Consider the following 20,085-nt stretch of genomic DNA (forward strand, 5'->3'; position numbering starts at 1 on the left):
CCGCCTGCCGATGTGCTCTATTTAAGCCCGCCGCCGTCACGTTCCCCCCTCCACCTGCCGCGTGCTCTCCGCGCTGTCAGTCAGTGGGTGGGTGGGTGGGGGGGGCTTCCAGGGGCGCTGTCGTGGAGTGACAGCGTGCGCGCGTGGTGTCTGTGCGGCGCTCCACTCGAGGGGAATCGAAAGCGTGTCAGCCGTGTCACTACTGCTCGATTGACCGTACTCGGAGCAAGTCAGGGGAGGACTTCCACTCTATTGACCAGGCGACGCTGTACGCTCTATAAAGTATCGACTCCCAACACAGGCGCCAAAGTCACTGGGCCACACACCTCATCCGTCTGACACACACACACACACACACACACACGCGCTCACACTTACTTACACCGGCGTCTTTAAAGGCCGCCGCTGATGCTATTGTATTTCGGTTATGAGTCTCTGCAGCCTCTTTAACCTTTTTTCTAAACCTTGTTTCGTTGTTGTTGTTTTTTTTTACACGAGGAAGCCAGCGTCGTTCTCACGCTTTAAGATGCCTTTTAATGATGCTATGGGGTTTTAAGGCAGTGGCGCCACCAGTGGGTGGCCAGGGGTGGCCATGGCCCCCCCACTGGTCAGTGTAATTTGTAGCATCAGTTTAGCATTTCATCCCATCATGCACAGCCAGTAAGGCAGTCGCTCTTCCTGACCTTCTATCACGCTTTTATATGTACCTGCCAGTATCTACTTTCCTCCAGTAATTGCTTTGTTTTTCAATAAATTAATAAATGCACTCCTTATTTCTAATATAATTAGACAACAAAAAGGAATTGTTGTTCAACTCAAAATGTTAACTGTACTGTTATTGGTCTATGCACATTAGATCATTAGTAACATTAAAAACCAATCATCAAACCAAAAGATGTTTACTTGAGTCTTTCTGATAGTTTTCTACTAGCAGGTTTACTACAACAGTAGAACAAAATCTTGAAGTTACGGCTTTTAGTTTCAGTGCCACCCCAAGAGTTTAATTAACTGTGATTTACTGCAATTTACTGTGATTTTTCAAGCTGTATGCAAACGAAATTTCGTTCTGTACGCACTTTGTGCATACAAAATGACAAATAAAGTTGTCTAAGTCTTAAGTGGCCCTATCTGGCCGCCCCTATGAAACATTTCTGGAGGCGCCACTGTTTTATGGAGCGGGCCAACACGGAGAAGCACACGATTGTCCCCCTGGTGGAACGTGGCGGTGGCAACATCACGCCGCTCGGAGCTAAAGGGAAGATGGATGAAGCTCAGAAGTAGAAAACCTGTTAAGCGTGGCAAAAACAAAAACTTTATTGACAGTCGGGGGCAAGCCTTGAAAACCGATATTCGCAAATGCTCTCCAACTAATCGGACTGAGTTCAAGCTATTTGGCAAAGAAGAATGGCCTAAAGATGTCCTTCTCCAGCTGTGCAGCGACGGATGCAGAAACCCCAAAGCATAGCTTCAAATGAATGCCCCTACGTTTGGATTTCTATTTGTAAAAAAATAAATAAATAAATTAAATCCCAACCATCATTGCCCTTCCACTCCAGAATTGCAAACTACTTCTCGTTGGTCTGTTGCATAAAATTCTGAATTAAATACGTACATTTTAGCAAATGGAAAAACAAAAAAAAAAAGAAGTTCAAAGAGTGTGAATACTTTTGCAAGCTACTGAACATCACCGGGATGTGCTTAGTGAGAACTCACGCCCCGTTTGCCGCTTTTACCCAAATATTTCCCCTGGAAATCATCTTGTCCCGAACACTTAGGTTAATTACAGTTTAGATCAGCATGAGTAATTGGCTGCCTGGCTGAATAGACGTTTGTCGGTAAGTGAAAAATGACCCTGATGGCGACGCCAACAAAGAGGGATGAACTAAACCAAAACAGGTCTTCTTATTATTAGACTGTTTTGTTTTTTTTTACTATCAAAATGGGCAAAAGGGTTTCCTGCCTGCTTTCATATGGAGATAAATGTCTGTTTTTCTTATCGTCAGGTTCTACCATCTGGTGGCGTGGGGGGTACCGCTGGTCATGGCCTCTTTGCCGCTGCTGAAGGGCTACTACGGCCCCGCGGGAGCCTGGTGGTGAGTGCGTCCTAACGACCTTGACACCGTGTGGGGATTTTTCCTCTTCCCGCTTCTGCCCCTGTTCTGGCTCTGGGTCCACTTAAATAGGAGTTTAAAAAAAATTGGCAATCACCAGCGCATCTGATCACTGTAAACTATCTGCTGGAAGCGGCGTGGGAGGGAGGGAGGGATGGAGGAGAGGGGGGGGGGGAAGGTGAGGAGGCGGTGGAATGAGAATTGGGACAGAGCCGTAATCTCCGGGCTCGGCTCTCTCTTTCCACTCTCCGCTTATTAATAGCTGCAGCTGCGCGGCTTTTTCCTCTCTGCAGTCACACAAGTCTCCCCTTCCGCTCTCCCTGTAACCCGCTCATCGCTCTCCCTTCTCTCTCTCTCTCTCTCTCTCCTCTCCCCAGCTGGATCACAGACGGTCACGTAGCCTGGAGATTTGGGATGTAAGTAGACCCTTTCAGCGCCGCCATCAAAGCTTAACCCCCCCCACCACCACCACCACCACCACCACCACGAAGCCGTAGGGGGAAGACTGGGAGGAGCAGGGGGAAGAGGAGGGCCGTCTCTGCGGGGAAATGTGAAGGGTTACATGTCAGGGGAGCCCACCCGCCTCCTACCACGTACGCGCGCCCCCCTCCGCCTCGTCCGATTCCAGCGGAGCCGCCGCGCTGTGGCTCTAACCGTTTAGGACGGCTATGACGGATTACGCCTGTCTGCCGCTTTCTGCAGCTGCTCCTAAAAGTCTGCGAGTGCCCTGCCAATCCCCGCAGCGCACGCACTCTCAAACACGCGCGCAACCCTTCCCCCCCCCCCTTCCCCCCGTATGAGCCAAGGTAATCGCATTGCTGCTTGCAGCATCAGCAGGGAATCAATCTTTTAAAACAAATAAGCACACACACACACACACACACACAGGCTCACACAGGCGAGCGGAGAACAACACACGGCTATCAGGCGTGCTAAACGAGCTCGTGTCTCTTTTATCAGCGCTCCTCTTCTCCCCGGCTCTGTCTGGTTTCTCCACGCTGTTGTGGCCCAGGGGGACGCGGCACTCGGAGGATCAGGGAATCTTCATTAGCTCTAATTACATCAAACCAGACTAGAGATTAGAGGCCAAGGCAGCACCCGTCAAGAAGAAGAAGGGGGGTGGGGGGGGGAGAAAACACACGAGCAGGCACGCGCGCGTGCACGCTCAGATACGCACACCCCGCCAGCAGCATGTGGGAGGGCAAAAGTGTGCGGTGTTAAAGGTGAAAAATGAAAGAGGTGGGAGGGATGGCATACGGGATACAGTTAGTGAGACAGGGAATTACTCAGCGCGAGAGGGAGACGAGGGGCTGCGGAGCAGGACAGGAGGGAGCGCCAGAGAAATAGATTGTCCTGGTTTCTGCTGCGCCCCCTCCCCTCCCACCCCCCCACCCACCCACCCCCCCACCTTCGTAGTGTGTCTTCATCAGAGCTCAGCGAAGCGCGCAGACAGAACAGACAGGGGAGCTTCGGAGGAGGAGGGTGTGAAAAGGGGATGAAAGAGGAAGGTGAATAAAAAGCAGAGGACAGCGCTGTGTGTGTGTGTGTGTGTGTGTGTGTGTGTGTGTGTGTGTGTGTGTGAGTGTGAGGGAGATGGAGGTGCAGAGTTTCAGGGGCTGAGTCAGCAAATGGAAGCGCCGGAGCTTAGCTGAGTCACCGCTCTGGAGAAGTCCCCCGTCGGTGCGTGTCAGCGGCGCCGCGGACACGCAGCTGTGAAAATGACATTCACAAATGAATCGGTTGGACTTTTTTTTTTTTTTTTTCCCCTTCTCGTCTTTACAATATCGCTTTGGAAACGGAAACATCGCCACTGAATACATCTCAGATCGGAACGTGTCAGAATTTGCTGGGGAATATTTTAGCGCGCCGTAATCTTGAGTCTTTAGCTCTGAACTTCCTTCAAAGCCACCGACGCTGCGCGGTTTGTCCAAGAGACTGACGCGACGCGCTTCAGCTCGGTGTTTCCAGACATCACGACCGCAGCGCTTTGAGAAGGCGGCTGCCTTGACTCGTTTTATCACGTTGCAATCACAAACCTCGGCGTATTTTATCGGGGTCTTGTTAGAGAGACCGACACAAGGCATAGATCTGTGGGGGTTTTTTTTGCCCATTCTTTGCATAGTACTTTAAAAGGCAATCAGATTGAACAGGAAGACTCTTAAGAACTAGGGGTGTGCAAAATAATCGTCATGACGATGCATCGCGATTCTAATTTTCGCGATCTACTGCATCGATTCTTGACGGCAAGTATCGATTATTAATTTAAAAAAATTAATAAATACAATAGCGTACCACGCACGTGACGTCACCGTCTCAAGAGCAACGCCCCTTTTGCCGCTTACGTAGGACATACAGGTAGAGAACGCCCGTAGCAGCCAGCTATTACACGCGCAACAGAACCGGCGATATGACCGACTTTACAGCCGTTAAACTTTCCCAAGACGATGTCCCAGGCGCACGGATTACTGGTCGCACTGTCGAAGAACACACCAACCTTCAGCTCAAACGATGGCTTGAGGTTCGAGGGCTTAAAAAACCGGAAAACGGGCCGACTTGATCGAACGGTAAGCTTTGTTTTTTTTTCCTGCGCGGCGTTCATGGCGTCCGTCCAGGGATCGGTATGTTTAATGTTTGTCTTATTTGAAATGTTTTTGAGTAAGCTATCCTGGTAGCAGGCTATCATGTTAGCGCCTGCTACCATGATAGCCTATATGCTATCATGGTAGCAGGCGCTACTTTATTAACATGTCGGCCACCAAAATACTCTTACCTTGACTTGATGTCGCTGGAATTGGGTCAGGATGTTCTTCGGTTGTGCCCTTTCCTCCGACAAAATGCTTGCTACATATGTACGTGAATTTGGTAACTTTTTTCCGGGTTGAACTGTTGTGTAGGCCGACCGCACCAGTGTACCCAGCGCACACATTTCTCCTTGGCAGTCTTGAAGAAAACATCCTTCATATACGGCCGATCAGCGTACCTCGAGTCGCTGTTGCACGTTCCATAGCAACAATGTTTAAAAACCATGGTCTTAGATTTGGAAAAAGCAGTCGTTTACCGAGTAAAACCAAGGGTAACGCACATCTGTTTTACAGCGAAACAGCGGCGGACTATGCAAGCTTGCCCTACTGCGTACCACGTGATGTGACGTTACGTTTCTAAAAATAGCTCGCTCGCAGTACGCTATTGCATGAATGGTTGGCGAACATCTGGAAAAAACAAGTGGAATACAACTTCATTGGTTTAAAGGACCGCTGAGGCCATCTAAACGGCACTGATTAGCCTTATTTTGTTATTTTAAGTTTTATAAATCCTGAGCACTTTTTGTCAGTGTGTCCAGTCCAGTAAAAGTAATATTTGTTTTCATGGCAATACCTCCAAAAGTCGTTTCAATAAATGCAGCTATGTGTGAATTCAGTTGCTTTCAGTTATGTATCAATTGAAGACACTATCCAGATCATACACAGCCAGTCAGCCACTGGTAATGGCTGTATTTTTTTTTTTATAACAGTGTTCAGTGAAAATATCGCAATGCATCACGATAATTCAAGTATCGTGATGCATCGTGATAGAATCGGATCGTGGCATGTGAATCGTGATACGAATCGAATCGTGACTTCTTTGGCAATACCCACCCCTATTAAGAACATCAGTTTTCAATCCAAGATTCTCACTTGGATTTTGGTCTGGACTTTGACTAGGCCGTTCCAGCACATGACCGCGGCTCTGATCTAAACCATCCCATCCTGGGTCCGGCTGTACGCTTACAGTCGCTGTCCTCCTCCCCGTTCTCGAGTCTTTGCAGCCTCTGTTTTCTTCCAGGATATTCCAGCATTTAGCTCCGTCCATGTTCCCGCCAAGTCTGACAAGCGGCCCTCTCTCTGCCAGAGAACAGCTCGATGCAGCCGGGTTAACGGTGTGCTCAGGCCGGTCTGAGTTCATCTTCCACCGTGTATCATTCTGTAAATGGGTTTCTTCGTGCCACTCATTCAGTAATTGGGTGACTTGGTTGCGCTGGACTTTATTTAGAGGTGTCCGAGTAAAAGGGGACTATTACTTTAAGGAATTATAGGAAACCTTTAATCTATCAGATAAAACTCCAATAAACAGCATTAAAGTTTGCCGTTTCCAAATGTGGAAATGTTATAGGGGTATGATGACTTTGCTGAGACAGTGTAGATTGCTGCCTTCACTGATGCACAAGCTTCTCTAAACACTTGATTTCTGCATGTGTGCCCTTCATCCCCCCCCCTCCCCTTCCCAGTTTTCCTTTCATATCTAAGCGGATGAAAAGTAAAAGTAAAACTTTGATGGCTGCAGTTTAGACTTTGCTCCGGTCTCCTGTATCCCGAACCCTTCAGTCAGGCCTCGCCCACCCCCCCCCCTCCCTTTTAGAGCCACGCCCGGAAGAGGCCGTGTGCGGGAAGATTGCGTTAGCTCTCATTGACGATGACCTTTCTGACACGCTGGTGCGATCCGCAGCATCTCTGCGGTCATCTGTATTTCATGCACGCTCCTGCGGTCGATCTGTTAGGAGCGGCGTCTTGCTGCTGTTGCTTTGATTCCCACCTTCACCCTAGTTTTAATCACCAAGAACTGCTCTCTCTCTCTCTCTCTCCCTCTCTCTCTCGCTCTCTTTTTTTTTTTTTTTTATTTCCTTCTTTTCTGATTGCGAGCCACAATCCACCGCCTATTCCTCCACCTTTATGTCCTCACCTCTATTCATCTCCTCACTTTTATCATCTGCTGCCCACTCTGTGCTTCTGTTTCGCTCTCCCCCCTCCGTCTCCCTCTGCTCTCTTCGGGTAGTGCTCAGCTGTAGAGCACAGCGGACTCTAATGGCAGATCATTATCATGCTAATTAGAGCACTTTGTAGCTGCCGCCCGTCATTCTCTCCTCCTCACAGCCCCCTACACTATCGTTAAAAAGGCCACCCCCCCCCCTCTCCCCTCCGATTCCTCTCTCCGCCAATCCGCCTGCCTCCCCACCGCCTCCCCCTCCGCTCGTCTTTCCATCATTAACGGGACAGGCGCTGGCGTAATTGGACGCTGTTTATTCCGGCGAGCAGGTTATTAAATCACACAGAGGTGACGCTCGCGCGGGTCTCCCTCCTTGAAAGGTTTCATCATTGTCCCACGGCGGCGTTCAGCCGGCGCACGCCTGCGGCAGACGTCCGACGTTTCTTAGTGGAAGGAAATTCATACTTTTCCGGCCCTAAATTTAAGCTGTTCTCGGTCCTTCAAGGCCGTCTTCAATAGAGCGTGAACTGTCACTAGGAAACTCTGACAGACACGTTCACAGAGGACAGGATTTAAGGAAGGAGGCTGGAGAAAACAGACAAATAACGAAGGGAGGGAGGCAGGGAGGGAAGGCACCCTGAGGAAGGGACGGGACAAAATGACAGCGGTAAGGAAGGGCACAATGAAAGATGAAGGGAGGGAAGGAAAGAAGGGTACACCCAAAGAAGAAAGGTCTCAGCAAAGGAAGGAAGAAAGGACACGATGAAGTAAGGGAGGAAAGAAAGACGGACAGGCTCAAGGAAGAGTGGAAGGAAGGGAAGAGGGAAGGACGAAACGAACAAAGGGAACACACAAGGAAAGAGACAAGGAGTCAGAAAAAGGGGACAGAGTGAAAGGATAGTCGGCGCGAAGGACAAAATGGTAAGGTAAGAAGGGATAAACGGAAGGAAGGAGGGAAGAAAGGGAAGTACTCGAGGAAGAAAGAAAGGGACACTGAGGGACGGATGGAGAGACCATCACATGGAAAGGAAGGAAACGAGGGAGAACAAAATGAATGGAGCACACAAGGAAGGAGAGAAATGGGACACAATGAAAGGACCGGGGGACGAAAGGACAGAATCGCAGAAGGATCTAAGGAAGGACACAAGGAGGGAAAACATGAAAGGAACATCTCAAGGCAGGAAGGAAGGAAGGACGAAACGAAGAAAGGGAGCACACAAGGAAAGAGAAAAGGATGGAGAAAAAGAGGACAGAGTGAAAGGATAGTCGGCGCGAAGGACAAAATGGTAAGGTAAGAAGGGATAGAAGGAAGGAAGGACACAATGAGGGAAGAAAGGACACTGAGGGATGGATGGAGAGACCATCACATAGAAAGGAAGGAAACGAGGGAGAACAAGATGAATGGAGCACACAAGGAAGGAGAGAAATGGGACACAATGAAAGGACCGGGGGACGAAAGGACAGAATCGCAGAAGGATCTAAGGAAGGACACAAGGAGGGAAGATATGAAAGGAACCTCCTCAAGGCAGGAAGGAAAGAACGACAAAATGAATGAAGGGAGCGCATGAAGACAAAATGCAATAGGGAGGAAGGTAGGAATTAAATAAAGGACACGAAGTGGAAAAGTAAGAGAAAAACAGAATAACACCAGAAAGCAAGGACACAGGAGAGGAAGCAAGGACAAATGATGAGTAAGAACATGGGGAATGAGGGAAGGTAGTAAGGAAGCACACATGCATTATCTTTCCATGGCTGCAGCTGCTCACGCTGTCTAAAGCAGCAGCGTCTCCCTCGACTGGCCTGATATTCTCTGTCAGATCAGGAAGCACAGATATATAAAACATAGATTCCTCCCTCCTCATGCTGCCGTCCCAGATTCTCCTCTTTACAGGAAGTTTAAGTTGATTGTGCTCAGCGGGTTCCTTCCAGTCCTCGGGCATGGGGTCTCAAGCACGGGCCGGCCTAAATTAGGCCAAGGACCCGGTATTTGCCTTTCCGAACGGCTTCTGAAAGATGCAGCTTGCAGGATTCATGCCAAGGACTTTTCTGGCACCGCGTTGGACATTTAATCCCAATCCATTTTCCTTTTGAAAGCCTGTCCACTCATTTATAGGTCAGAGACGAACTCAGTCCCCCCTCCTTTTTGTTTTAAATGTCACTTCAACATTTTTCCTCTTTCGTAACTTGCAGCAGCCGTCCTCCGCTCTACCCTGTGTTTTTTTTTTTTTTTTTTTTTTTTACAAGGCAGACTTTTCCATCGGCAGGTTCTCGGAAAGGGGCCGAGCGGCGCGGTCGTGACTGCTCCCCGAGTTACTGTGGCGACCAGGAACCTGTCTATCAAAGCGAGACAAAGACCTGTTTGGTGAATGCAGGGAGAGGTTGAAACTCCTCGCGGCTTACATCACCTCCCAGGAGGTTGCACAACACAAGGCTGCCACTCCAACAAAGCCAGCCTCCCGCTCCCTTTGCTCGGCTCGCTCCCTTTCATCCGCTCGCAAAATACCTGACATATTATGCACGCCTGCCTCCTGTGATTGGCAAACCTCACTCCCTTAGGAGCGCGGCGTATTTCCAATATTGTCACTCCGCTGGCATAATCTTTTATCCCGCCTCTCGGCGCGCCAAAATCTGTGCACGGTGACATCCAGGGGTGCTTAGTCAGGGCTTTTCCTGCTGTTAATTTACACGCCGCGCGTCCCCCGCGCAGCGTTTATTTCCTCGCGCAGCAGCCTCGGCGGGTCGCCCTCGACTCTCACCTCAGCGATTTCTGGACCCAATACTGACGTTTCATAACCTTTTTAAGCTGCAGTGGCTTAAAAAAAAAAAAAAAGCCTCCGTGGCCTTGGAGTTTTTTCACGTTTTGTTTCTTTACAACCAGGTTCAGGGTTTTTTTATCAGGGTTTCATGGGACAGATCAACACAAAATAGTGCATAATTGTGGAGGGTAAAGGATCCATGGGTTCTATGGGGCGACTGTGGCTGGATGGGTTGAGTCTGGCAATCAGAAGGTTGTGGGTTCGATTCCAGCTTCCCCTTGCAACATGTCGATGTGCCCCTGGGCAAGGCACTTAACCCCAAATTACCTACCGAGCTGCGTCTCGGTGTATGGGGAGTGTTGGCCTAGTGGTTAGAGCAGTGCGCTTGCACTCAGAGAAGGATGCAAGTACCCGGTTAGATCCCCAGCGCCTGCACTCTGGGTTCCTGAGCAAGACCCTTAACCCCAGGTTGCTCCCCGGGCGCCACACATGGCAGCCCACTGCTCCCCAAGGGCGATGGGTTAAAAGCAGAGAACAAATTTTGTTTTAATGTATGTTTCAATGACAATAAAGATGATATTACTATTACTTATTCTAGATAGAAATACAGAAAATGTCTAAAGTGAGGCTTGAATTTGTCAATATTTTTGCGGAACAGGCGTTTGCTTGCTAAAATAATTCCTCTAACATCTCTGCCAGCTTCCCCTGGTCTTTCCCTGGTCTTCATGATGCTGTTTGTTCCCCAACACGCCTTTTAGGGCCTCACAGGAGCTGGGTTTCTGATTTTGTTAAGGGGCAGCATGGCAAAGGGGACGGGGTACAAATGGGTGCCACTCTCAGATTTTTGTGTTTACTCTTTTGTTTTAGAAACCAGTTGTCATTTTCCTTTCACTTCGCAATTATGCCCCACCTTGTGTTGATCTGTCAAACAGAATGCCCGCAGCACGGATTAAAGCTTCTGGTTTTAACGGGGGCAACAAATTAAGCAGATCCTGAGGTGGGAATACCTTTGCAACGGCAATGTACAGTTCTTAACAAATGACTGTGTCGTTTTCTGCACTGCTGCTGTGTAAAAAAATCAAATAAAAATAATAATAAACTGGACAAATTTCTGCTTCTCTTTGGTCTGCTGCGGTCACAAATAGATTTTTTTACTCTAACCCAACATGCCCCACGATGCTCAGCAGCAGCAAAAAGCTTTCTTTATAGTTTGGTGCTGAGCAAGTAGTTTCCTGCAGGATTTTTTTTTAGACCTTTTAACTGAGAAAAGCTGCCTGCTGCAGCAGTGAAAGTGGACAAAGGCACGCTGACCACACAGCTAAACAATCAGCTTTTGTATAGGTCTGTTTTATACAGTACGTATGCACTTCCTGAGGTTTGACCAGCCCCCACCACCCCCCTTAGTCTAAACATGCTGCAAGCACCCTCATCCTGGACGACTGCCTGTTCATCCACAGCCCACCAGCCCGGTGTCAGGGTGGATGATGCCATGATTTACCTGCTGCACTGAGCTCTGGCCCACCTGGAGAATCCCGGGAGCGGCGTGAGGATCACGTCCTTTGATTTCCACAACGCGTTCAACGCCATTCAACCACGACTCCTGAAGGACAAGCTGGAGCTCTGTAGACCCTGAAGACTTTCTTTAACTTTGTGGTGGCATCTGCCATCTATGGTCTGTTGGAGCAGCAGCTGTATAAACCTATTAGGAGGGACAGCTCTGTACTGGGATGCACCCTGGACCCAGTGCAGGGAGACAAAAGGACTGTAAGAAACATCACATCACTGATGGAGCTGTTGCAGAGCTGGAGAGCTCTTTCAGTGACGGACTGCTGCACCCTAGATGCTCTAAGGAGCGCTTCTGCAGGTCCTTCCTCCCAGCTGCTGCTAGACTTTATAATCTCTGCTGCTCACAACAGACTCAATAAGCGCTGACAGCATGCCGATGGTTGCACTGGTTCTGATCCGATTGTGAATCTTTTACGCTGTCTCTCGGATACTAAGGTGCACTTACACACGGATTAGCTACTTTCAGCTGCTGCTGTACAACGTGCATTCAATCTCAAATTCTGTAAATAAGCTGGAGTTTTTTCATTGAATATTTCATCTTTTTTTCTTTTTGAGTTTTTTTTCTTTTTTTGAGGGACTAGTGACTCGATTTTTGTGCAGTGGGCTGACAGGAAAGGGGGAAGGAGACAGGGGGAGACACATGCGGCAAAGGACCACAGGTCGGAGTCGAACCTGGGTGGTGCGCGCGTGCCCCCGTAGCACGCCAATATTTCATCTTTTTTACCAGAGCATGCCATATTATCAATAATCTGCCAATATTCCCTCTGGTATTTATTTTTTTTCTGATAAAGCTCACCCTCTGCTGCTTTAGAACTAACTTTAGATTAGATTATCTTGTTTTTTCCTTACTGTATACTGTGTGTGTTTTCCACCATCACAACCAAATTTCCCCATTGTGGAGCCATATAGGAACCTCTTATCTTATAATACAGTTAAGAGAACAATGATTTTTCTGGTTGGCCAGAGACAGAGTTTGAATATCAGGTTCCCAGTTAAAAAAAAAAACAGTAGTAAAACCTTTTGTCCAGTTTTGAAACCAAAAGCAATCTTTTTAACATAGATTCCTGCTAAAACCATCTCATTACCTTATTTTCTGCTATCTAAAATAAGTTTCAGTCCAGATGACTGTTCTATCCTAACACGATGTTCCTGCAGGTCAATAAAGGAGGCCAAGTAAACAAAGTCTCAAACCAAACACAAGCAGATGTCTGGCTTCCCTTTTGCTCCCGTTGTGTTTGAGTGTTTTGTGTCCCTCTGGTTCGCAGATGGTACGTGCCTCTCTTCGGCCTCATCTTCATCATGATCTGCTGCTACGCCAGAATCATCTGTGTGGCCAATAACAGAGTAAGTGCTCAGCATTTATGCAACATTAACCCACCGTGGCAGAACCACACAGTCCAATCAAAGATCCTGAAAACTGACACAATTTGGGGCTAAAAATGTAATTTGATTTAAATTTTACGTTATTTTTGCGACTGCTTTTAACATTTTAACCCTGATGTTCCTGCAGAGGTGTCAACAAGTTGACAAACAGGATCTCCAGTGTCTGACGGAGACAAAAATAGCTCAGGCTGCAAACAAGCCGATGCTCTAAATACAGTAGCTTGTCTGAGCTTCTTAATTTGGAGGTAAAAATAAAAGGAGGACCTGTCAGTCAGAGCTGCACCCAACAGTCAAAAGCTAATTACACTTGGTTGATTAATTCTTGTTTTTGTTTTTTTCTCCCTCATCTGTAAATACATTTGAACAAACAAGATCAAATATAGATTTTTTTTAAAACTGGTTGGGCTTAGGTTACCTCAGGAATCTGTAAGTGGTGGCTCTTTAGCTCCTCCATTAGGCATATTAAGAACTTTGGCTGAAAATAAACAGAAACGAGGATCTGTAAAGGTAAAAGGAAAGGTTCATTTTAGTATTTCCTTTGTTTAAAGAGCTTTTAAACAGCAGGGCACTGGTAGTATCACACAAGGCAGGAGAGAGTTGTTCAAATCAACAAAGTCTACTGTGAAGGTTTGAGGTTTTCTTGTTCTAAAACCTATATGTAGGAATACAATTAATAATTCATTTCTACATATATAAATTTCCCCTAAATTCCCCTAAAGATCAAGTTGATTTTACGGGTAAAAAGTGAGGGGGAAATTGTTTTTTTTCCAATATTAAATAAAGGAAACTGTTTTGTGTTTCATGGATTAAATCTGAAGTCCATCTGGGTTTTGACCGGAACAAATCAAACGTTTCTGCAATGCCACCCAGAAGTCTCCATAGGCCTTTAAGCCTTTTTGCATGTTATAACGTCACGAGACGACAAACCAGGGGATTTTATGTCACTGAACAACACAAAGTGGTACAGAAATGCAAAATGGACGGATGTAATTTTCTACAAAAGAACAATCTGCAAAGTGTGGCGTGCCTTTGTATTGAGCAGTCAACTGCCTTCAAAATTCACTTAAATCATTAATTATAGCCCAGGACTGCTTGAAATCGTGAAACCTGATTGCAACAGTATGGTTGAATATTGCGATAACGATTACCCAACATTTTCTTGACTCTTTTATTTTGCCTCAGCGTGAAACCACGTGTCGCCGTCCATCCTCTTCACAAAAATGCGTTTACTTTGTGTTGGTCCATTACATAAAAATACCTATAAAACACACTGAAATTAGTAGTTGCAGTGTGGCAAAATGTGTAAAAAGTTCACGGGGATGTTTTTCCGGGGCACGGCATGTATTTGGGAGATAAATACAAGCACAGAAGCAGAAAGCTCGCTGCAGTTTTATCCATTTGTGGCCTTATTTATTATTTAGGTTGTGAAATTGGAGAGGAGGATTTCCTGATATATATATTTTTTTCTTTTAGAAAAGGAGTAGCTGTCGCTTACGATTAGGACTCTGTCGTTGTCAACGTTTCAGACTCAGTCAGGGTGGTTAGGCAACCGGTCCATGAACTGATTTGCCTCCTTGTTGATCTGCTCTACAATCTGGCTCAAAGGTCCGTGTAGCTTTCCATCATAACGATGCAGCACTGTACAAAAAAAAAAAAAAAAAAATGTGCATATCTACCATCACGTAATGGTAATGGCCAAAAAGGGTTGCTTTTGGTTTTATTTCACCTCCTCGGCGACGCCTGCGACCGAATGCGAAGGAAAAGCAAAAGAGAAGCAGGCTGGAGGCTCATAAGCTTCACCGTGCCCTTTTATTATGAATGTTGGCATTCTTTCTCCGGGCGGCGGCGGCAGCGGCGGTGGGAGAGATTTTACAGATAGCCAGGTAGCAGGGCGACGACAACAGAGAGAGACAGCAGGTAGCTGAGGGGCACGAGGGAAGGGAAAAGAGGCAACGCAGCCCTTTATCATGGCTGTGATAACGAGGGGGGGGATGAATGTAGCCCGACGCGGCTGCAGCTCATAACTCATTCAGCTCACAGCGCTCAGCTATCGCTCCCACTTCCTCTCGTCTCTGCATCTGTCTTCCACCTTCCTCATTTCCTTTTTCTTTGCATTCACATTTCTCTCTCTCCGTCGCTCTCCGACTGTACTCCCACATGTTCTCTCTGTGCCCCCCCACCCCCCTCCCAGCACCCCACCCACAGTTTTGCTTTCTCTATCATATTTATGAAGAGCTCAAGTCTTATCTTTTTTCAGCTAGAGGCTGTCTCACTTGAAAGTCTTTTACAGGCTTTGAAAGCGGGGTAGGTGGCGCCTCGCCACAGAAGGCGACGAGGCGGCAGAGAGGTGGGACGCTCGCCGGACGCAGAAATTCCCCCACTTTCCTGACAAAAACGACAGGGGGGGGGGGGGGGGGGGGGGGTTAAGAAGACCATGCAGATCAGTGGTTTACTGGTCGTGGAAAAACGTGGACGTGATGCTGCGTGACTGCGTGACATGGGGTTTTCCAGCTACTTAGTCATTTCTGGTCCCACGCTCGCACACAGAGGTCCGTGTGCAGGGTGCAGTGTTTGCCATAAGGATGCAGTTTGCACATTTGATTCAAAACTATCCATGTGCCCCTAAACTGTTGTAAACTTGAATTGGTTATATTCAGCAAAAAGCGGTGCATAATTGTGGCGTGGAACGAAAGTTGTGCGTGTTTGTTTGTTTTTTTAAAATCTGCGAATGAGAATTTGAGCAGTGTGGCGTGCGTTTGTGTTCGACCAACCTGAGTCGATATGCAGGAGCACTCATGATCTAAGAGGCGTGTCGTTGGGATTGCAGCAGAAGTGTCTTGACCAGCATGGCCGCTGCACGATGCCGTCAAAAACCATGTTTCACTGTCGGCGTGGCGTGTTCAGGGTCTGCAGCCCCAGGCTTTTTCCCGTATCGTTAGCCTCGTAGCCTAAGCGCCTAAGTCATATTTTGGCTTACTGTTACAAAATCTATAAAAAATGTAATGCAGTTTAATTTTTTTTTTGTTTGTTTTCTGTTAAAGTTAAAACGTAACTGAGGCACTTATGCTGTGAGGCTAACGATATGTAGCATCACACTCCAATTCAATGCAATCAGAGCTGCAGATCTTTTTCTTGTCCCTAGTGAAGAAAAGCATCCTCAGAGCGTGATGCTGCCTCCACCATATTTTTGCGGTAGCAGGTAGTATGTTCATGGTGTTTGTTTTACACCGCACATGGTGGTTTTCCTGCTTGCGAGAAAGATCAATTATAAACTTGTGTGACCAGAACGCCTTTTTTCCCCCGCGTTTTATGACTTGTAGCAAACTGCAGGTCCTTCTGTCCACAGTTCATCCGTTTTTCCATCCCTCTGTGGAGGCCCTATTTGTCGAGTGCATGACTAATAGTTGCTCCGTGAACGGACTCTCCAACCTGAGCTGTGAGTGTCTGTAGCTCTGCTTTTGGGATGTCGATTTTTTTTTAACCAATCCCTGCTTTAATATAGCAAACCTCGGGGTTTTTGCTTGTCAAAATGTGATAAAAGTTCATGGGGTGTGATTACTTTCGAGAGGCCCCCGTGGCAGAAATGCTGGCCTTTTTCCCGCAGCGCTCCTAAGAGAGCGACGACGGCTGCGGCGAAAGCCCGCTTTCACCCAGGAGACCAGGCCGAGGCCTAATGATATTGCCACTTATTATCAGCGTTTGTTGATTTTGATGGATGGTGCTGCTCAGCTGGACAACAGAGGGCTGCTGTGGAACAGCTACTGTCTAATGACCAAATGGCTGCTCGTCCCCCGCCCCCCCCTCCCCCCCCCACACACACACACACACACAAATGCGCCACAGTCACACGCAGATTTACAATGATAATCACGTCAGCACGGAGAAACCATGGCAACATTGAGTTAATAAATAGCAGAACAGAGGAGCTTTTAGTGCATACTGCTCATGCTGACGTTTTGTGTATGCGCTGAGGACCTCGGGTTTCATCTTGGGTTAGATAAACCCCCTGACTTCCAGTCACTGCCGCCCCCCCCCCCCCTCCTCCCCCCTCCCTCGATCTCAACCGTTGCAAATCCCGGCCTTGTGCGCGGCCGGCGCGTGCACGTTGACATTTTCCCCGCATTCTCTCCGGAGAGGGCGCGGAGCATGAGCCAGGAGTATTCCCCGCTTCTTTGCCGAGATCTCACATCTGCAATGTTGCCCCCCCCCCCCACCCCCTTCTTTTTCTTTTTTTTGCAAAAACATCTCTTGTCCCTCCGTGCCTCCTTTGCCTTGTTTCCCCCCCCCCCTTCCCTCGTTACGGCGTGTGTGCGCGCTGGACCTGATCCGTTTTAGTGAGATGCTGGGAGCTGTTAAAGTGCTCCCCTCTGCCTCTAAGCTCCGCGCTCTGCTGTGAATTGGGCAATTTGGCAGGGCCCGCGCGAGAGGGCGGAGGGATTTTTTTTTGCATCGGCGTGGTATTTGTTCCAGCTTGTCACCACAGGCACTGACCTCTAAACATTCCTCTCTAGGAAGAAAATACCAGAATCCCCTGCCTTTTTTTTTTTTTTTTTTTTTTCCCCTCGCTAATAATTCTCCCTTGCCATTGTGTGTCCACAGATGCAGTCCTGGCGGGGAACCTTCAACCCCGAGCGAGAGAGACGAAAGGTAACCGCTCCGGGCCGGCGCATTTCTCAACACACGGCTTTGCATGCGCGCCGATCGTGAGGATTAGAGATTCTGCGGGATTAGTGCTCACCCTCTCGCCGGGCAGGTGTCAAGCACAGCGGGGAGCAATTTGACCCCCTGACATTATACCCCTGGGAGTGCTTGTGCATGTGTATATGCACGTGTTGCCGTGTTCACAACCAGACCCTTCGGGAAATGCCAGGGATCACCGGGGCAAAGCCAGTGGGAGGGGAGGTGTATGTAAATTACGGCAAGATGTATCAGATGGAGCAACGCGTTGAGAAAAAAAGCTCCGCAAGAGAAATAGAAGGTGGTCTGCAGTTTATTCACTGCTTTACTGTAAGAGATTCAATTTATCATAACAGGACAGCTTCAGAAAGGGAAACAGGCGTTAGATGGGGAATTACATTTTTTGTTTCCCCCTCTCAGTCCTGGGAGGTGTGCAAAAAAAGCATGTTGGTATTTGCAAGTTTTATTCTCTTATAAATATATGGAATATTAAAAAAATTCAACCATTCCAACCAGCAGTTTCTATGTTGTTCTTCTATTACATCATCCCGTCCATTCATTAAAGTGAATTCATGTTTCTATACATAACAAATAGGCAACCATTTTTTTTTTTTTATTTAGAAATCTTGATATTATATTTGTAAAAATGTGTAATGTTCAGATAAAAGGTCTTGGGAAAATAGGAACCCAGAGAAACTGCTGTGGGACAGTGAACGTTAATTTTTTTTATCCGGTTAACTTAAACAGGATTTTAGTAAATAAAATAAATCAGGATTGTTTTCAGCTTTAATTTTAAAAATTGTTCCCTTCCAGAAAAAGTCGCCAAGGTTTCCAAACGTACAGCGTGAGAAAACTCCCGTGGGGCCTTTTCTGATTCACACTGGGGTCATTCGTCAACGCTGCCCTCCAGAAAGAAAAGAAAAAAAACACTAAATCAGACAGAAAGGAAACGTTCACGTTTAAAGCCCGCACCGATGCAGAGGAGCAACCTGCGCTGCCGTTCTTCTTCACCCCTCCTCTTCCTCCGCTCAGTGGCCTGCACACCCTGCAGGGCCAGGTGTGCAGAGGTGAGGTTAGGGTTAAGGTTATGTAGATGCTGCCCCTAAGTGGCAGGGATAATTACTGCACACTGAACTGGCGTAAACCTCACGGCATCCTGTACGTGTGTGAGTGTGTGTGTGTGAGACGGCAGCGCACACACTCCTCATGTGGGCTAATTGCTATGTGTAGCACAGAGTGTAAATAAGTCAGCAGCGGTTTTTATCACACTCTTTCCTCGTATTTCTCCTTCCCAGTTGCTCTCCTCATTTCCATCTTTTTTTTTCCTCCCTTCCTTTTGCTTTGCTCTCTCTCCATCTCTCTCTCTCCCCCCCTTCACCCCCCCCCCCCCCCCCCCCCCCACCCCTGCCGTCTGTCTCTCTCAGTCTCGTACTCATACGCAGCATGAATAAAGCAGCGAGCCAGGTTCATGGCCATGAATATTTATGAGAGTTTATGCGCGCGCTGCGATGCTTTAAAACAACAACAACAGCCTCCCAGATTGCTCTTGCCATGCCAGCGAGCTGCGGTTCATGTGTGTCACGGGTGTGCGAGTGTGTAGCAGCAGGTGTAAACTACAGAAAGCGATTCCTGTGGGTTGTCTAAAGACCGCCGGCTCTGGCTCTTGCCATTCACCCCCCACCCCCCTCTCGCTCGCTTGTGCTCGCTCACGTCGTTTCCTGAGTTTGTCATTCTTTATTCCTCTCCCTGGCACCTCGTGGCACTGACGCCCTCTCTTTCCCTCGCGCTGTCTATGAACGTGCGTCTTTCCAGAGTGATGACGTACATTACTGATGCTGGCAGCTGTCAGGGCCATAAGTCAGATGGTTGTGACCTATCTGTGCGCGCGCACGTCTGTGTGTGTGTGTGTGTGTGTGTGTCAGCAGTCAGGCTTAAAGGTGCACACACACACACACAGAAGCGCCACGAGGTCTTGCAGCGGCGCAGGTCATGGAGAAAATATTCAAAGGGAGGTTTTTAAGTCATCAAACCGCAGAGGTGCGCACACACACACACACACACACACACACAGAAACGCGCGCATGCATGCACATGCACCTTTAAGCACATTTGCACACGCAGCAGCTCGGTCCCGTCGGGTAGCAACAAAACTGGCTGTGCAAACAGCGAGCCGCTTGTTCTCTGTCTTCTCAAGGCGTTTGTTTACAAATCCACACAAGCTTTGCCTTGAGTAATAATGCGATGTGTGTGTGTGTGTGTGTGTGTGTGTGTGTGTGTGTGTGTGTGTGTGCGCGCCTACATCCCTAACCTTGTATCCCACTGAGCTTTAGCCCTGCATGAGTGCATCCTCATTAATCCACTTAGTTTTGATTTTATTTGTCTCCGACAGCACAGGTCTGTATGAGCAGGGTGCAAACGCAGCCTCTCAGCAGTGCAGTCCTGGTGAGGGGTTTACATGCACTCATCATGGGGGGGGCATGGGTTATACTTTTGAGCTTTCAAAGAAGCATTTGAACCCTGAACTTCAGCGATTTGATTTTTGTTTGACAAGGGTTTTAAATTTTCTGTGAAATTCCTCTAATCCATACAAACACGTAGAAGCACCTACATGCATTCACATGTCTTCCTTTGGAGGCCGCCACCGTGCTCGACAGGTGCCAGCACATCTGTCAAGCATGGTGGAGGCAGGTGATTGAGTCTTGGACACCAGTGGCTGCCCACAAAGGCCAGTGGGTTTCGGGCTGATTCTGGGCTGGAGGGGCCCCCAACCGTAATGCTTTTTAAAACGTTAGGGGTTAAAAGCGGAGTTCATGTTAGAAGCCAACCGATTTTAATTGAGCTCTGGCTATTCT

The 20,085-nt window shown here is 47.9% G+C and overlaps 1 protein-coding gene across 4 annotated transcripts in view; it reads left to right on the forward strand.

The window, feature by feature from the left end:
• The window catches only part of si:dkey-100n23.5 (cyclic AMP receptor 4), an 82,681-nt gene that overhangs the window by 15,924 nt on the left and 46,672 nt on the right, over window positions 1–20,085 (forward strand). For 2 of the 4 annotated variants that reach the window (XM_012864468.3, XM_012864472.3), the window contains 4 exons: window positions 2,004–2,093; window positions 2,489–2,527; window positions 12,439–12,517; window positions 17,156–17,203. In XM_012864468.3, coding sequence (XP_012719922.2) covers window positions 2,004–2,093; window positions 2,489–2,527; window positions 12,439–12,517; window positions 17,156–17,203 — 256 coding nt within the window. The remainder of the gene's footprint in view (window positions 1–2,003; window positions 2,094–2,488; window positions 2,528–12,438; window positions 12,518–17,155; window positions 17,204–20,085) is intronic. The other 2 variants (XM_036139094.1, XM_036139093.1) reach the window with 2 other exon arrangements.

Source organism: Fundulus heteroclitus, chromosome 7 (genome assembly GCF_011125445.2).
Source record: "Fundulus heteroclitus isolate FHET01 chromosome 7, MU-UCD_Fhet_4.1, whole genome shotgun sequence".
NCBI lineage: Eukaryota > Metazoa > Chordata > Actinopteri > Cyprinodontiformes > Fundulidae > Fundulus > Fundulus heteroclitus.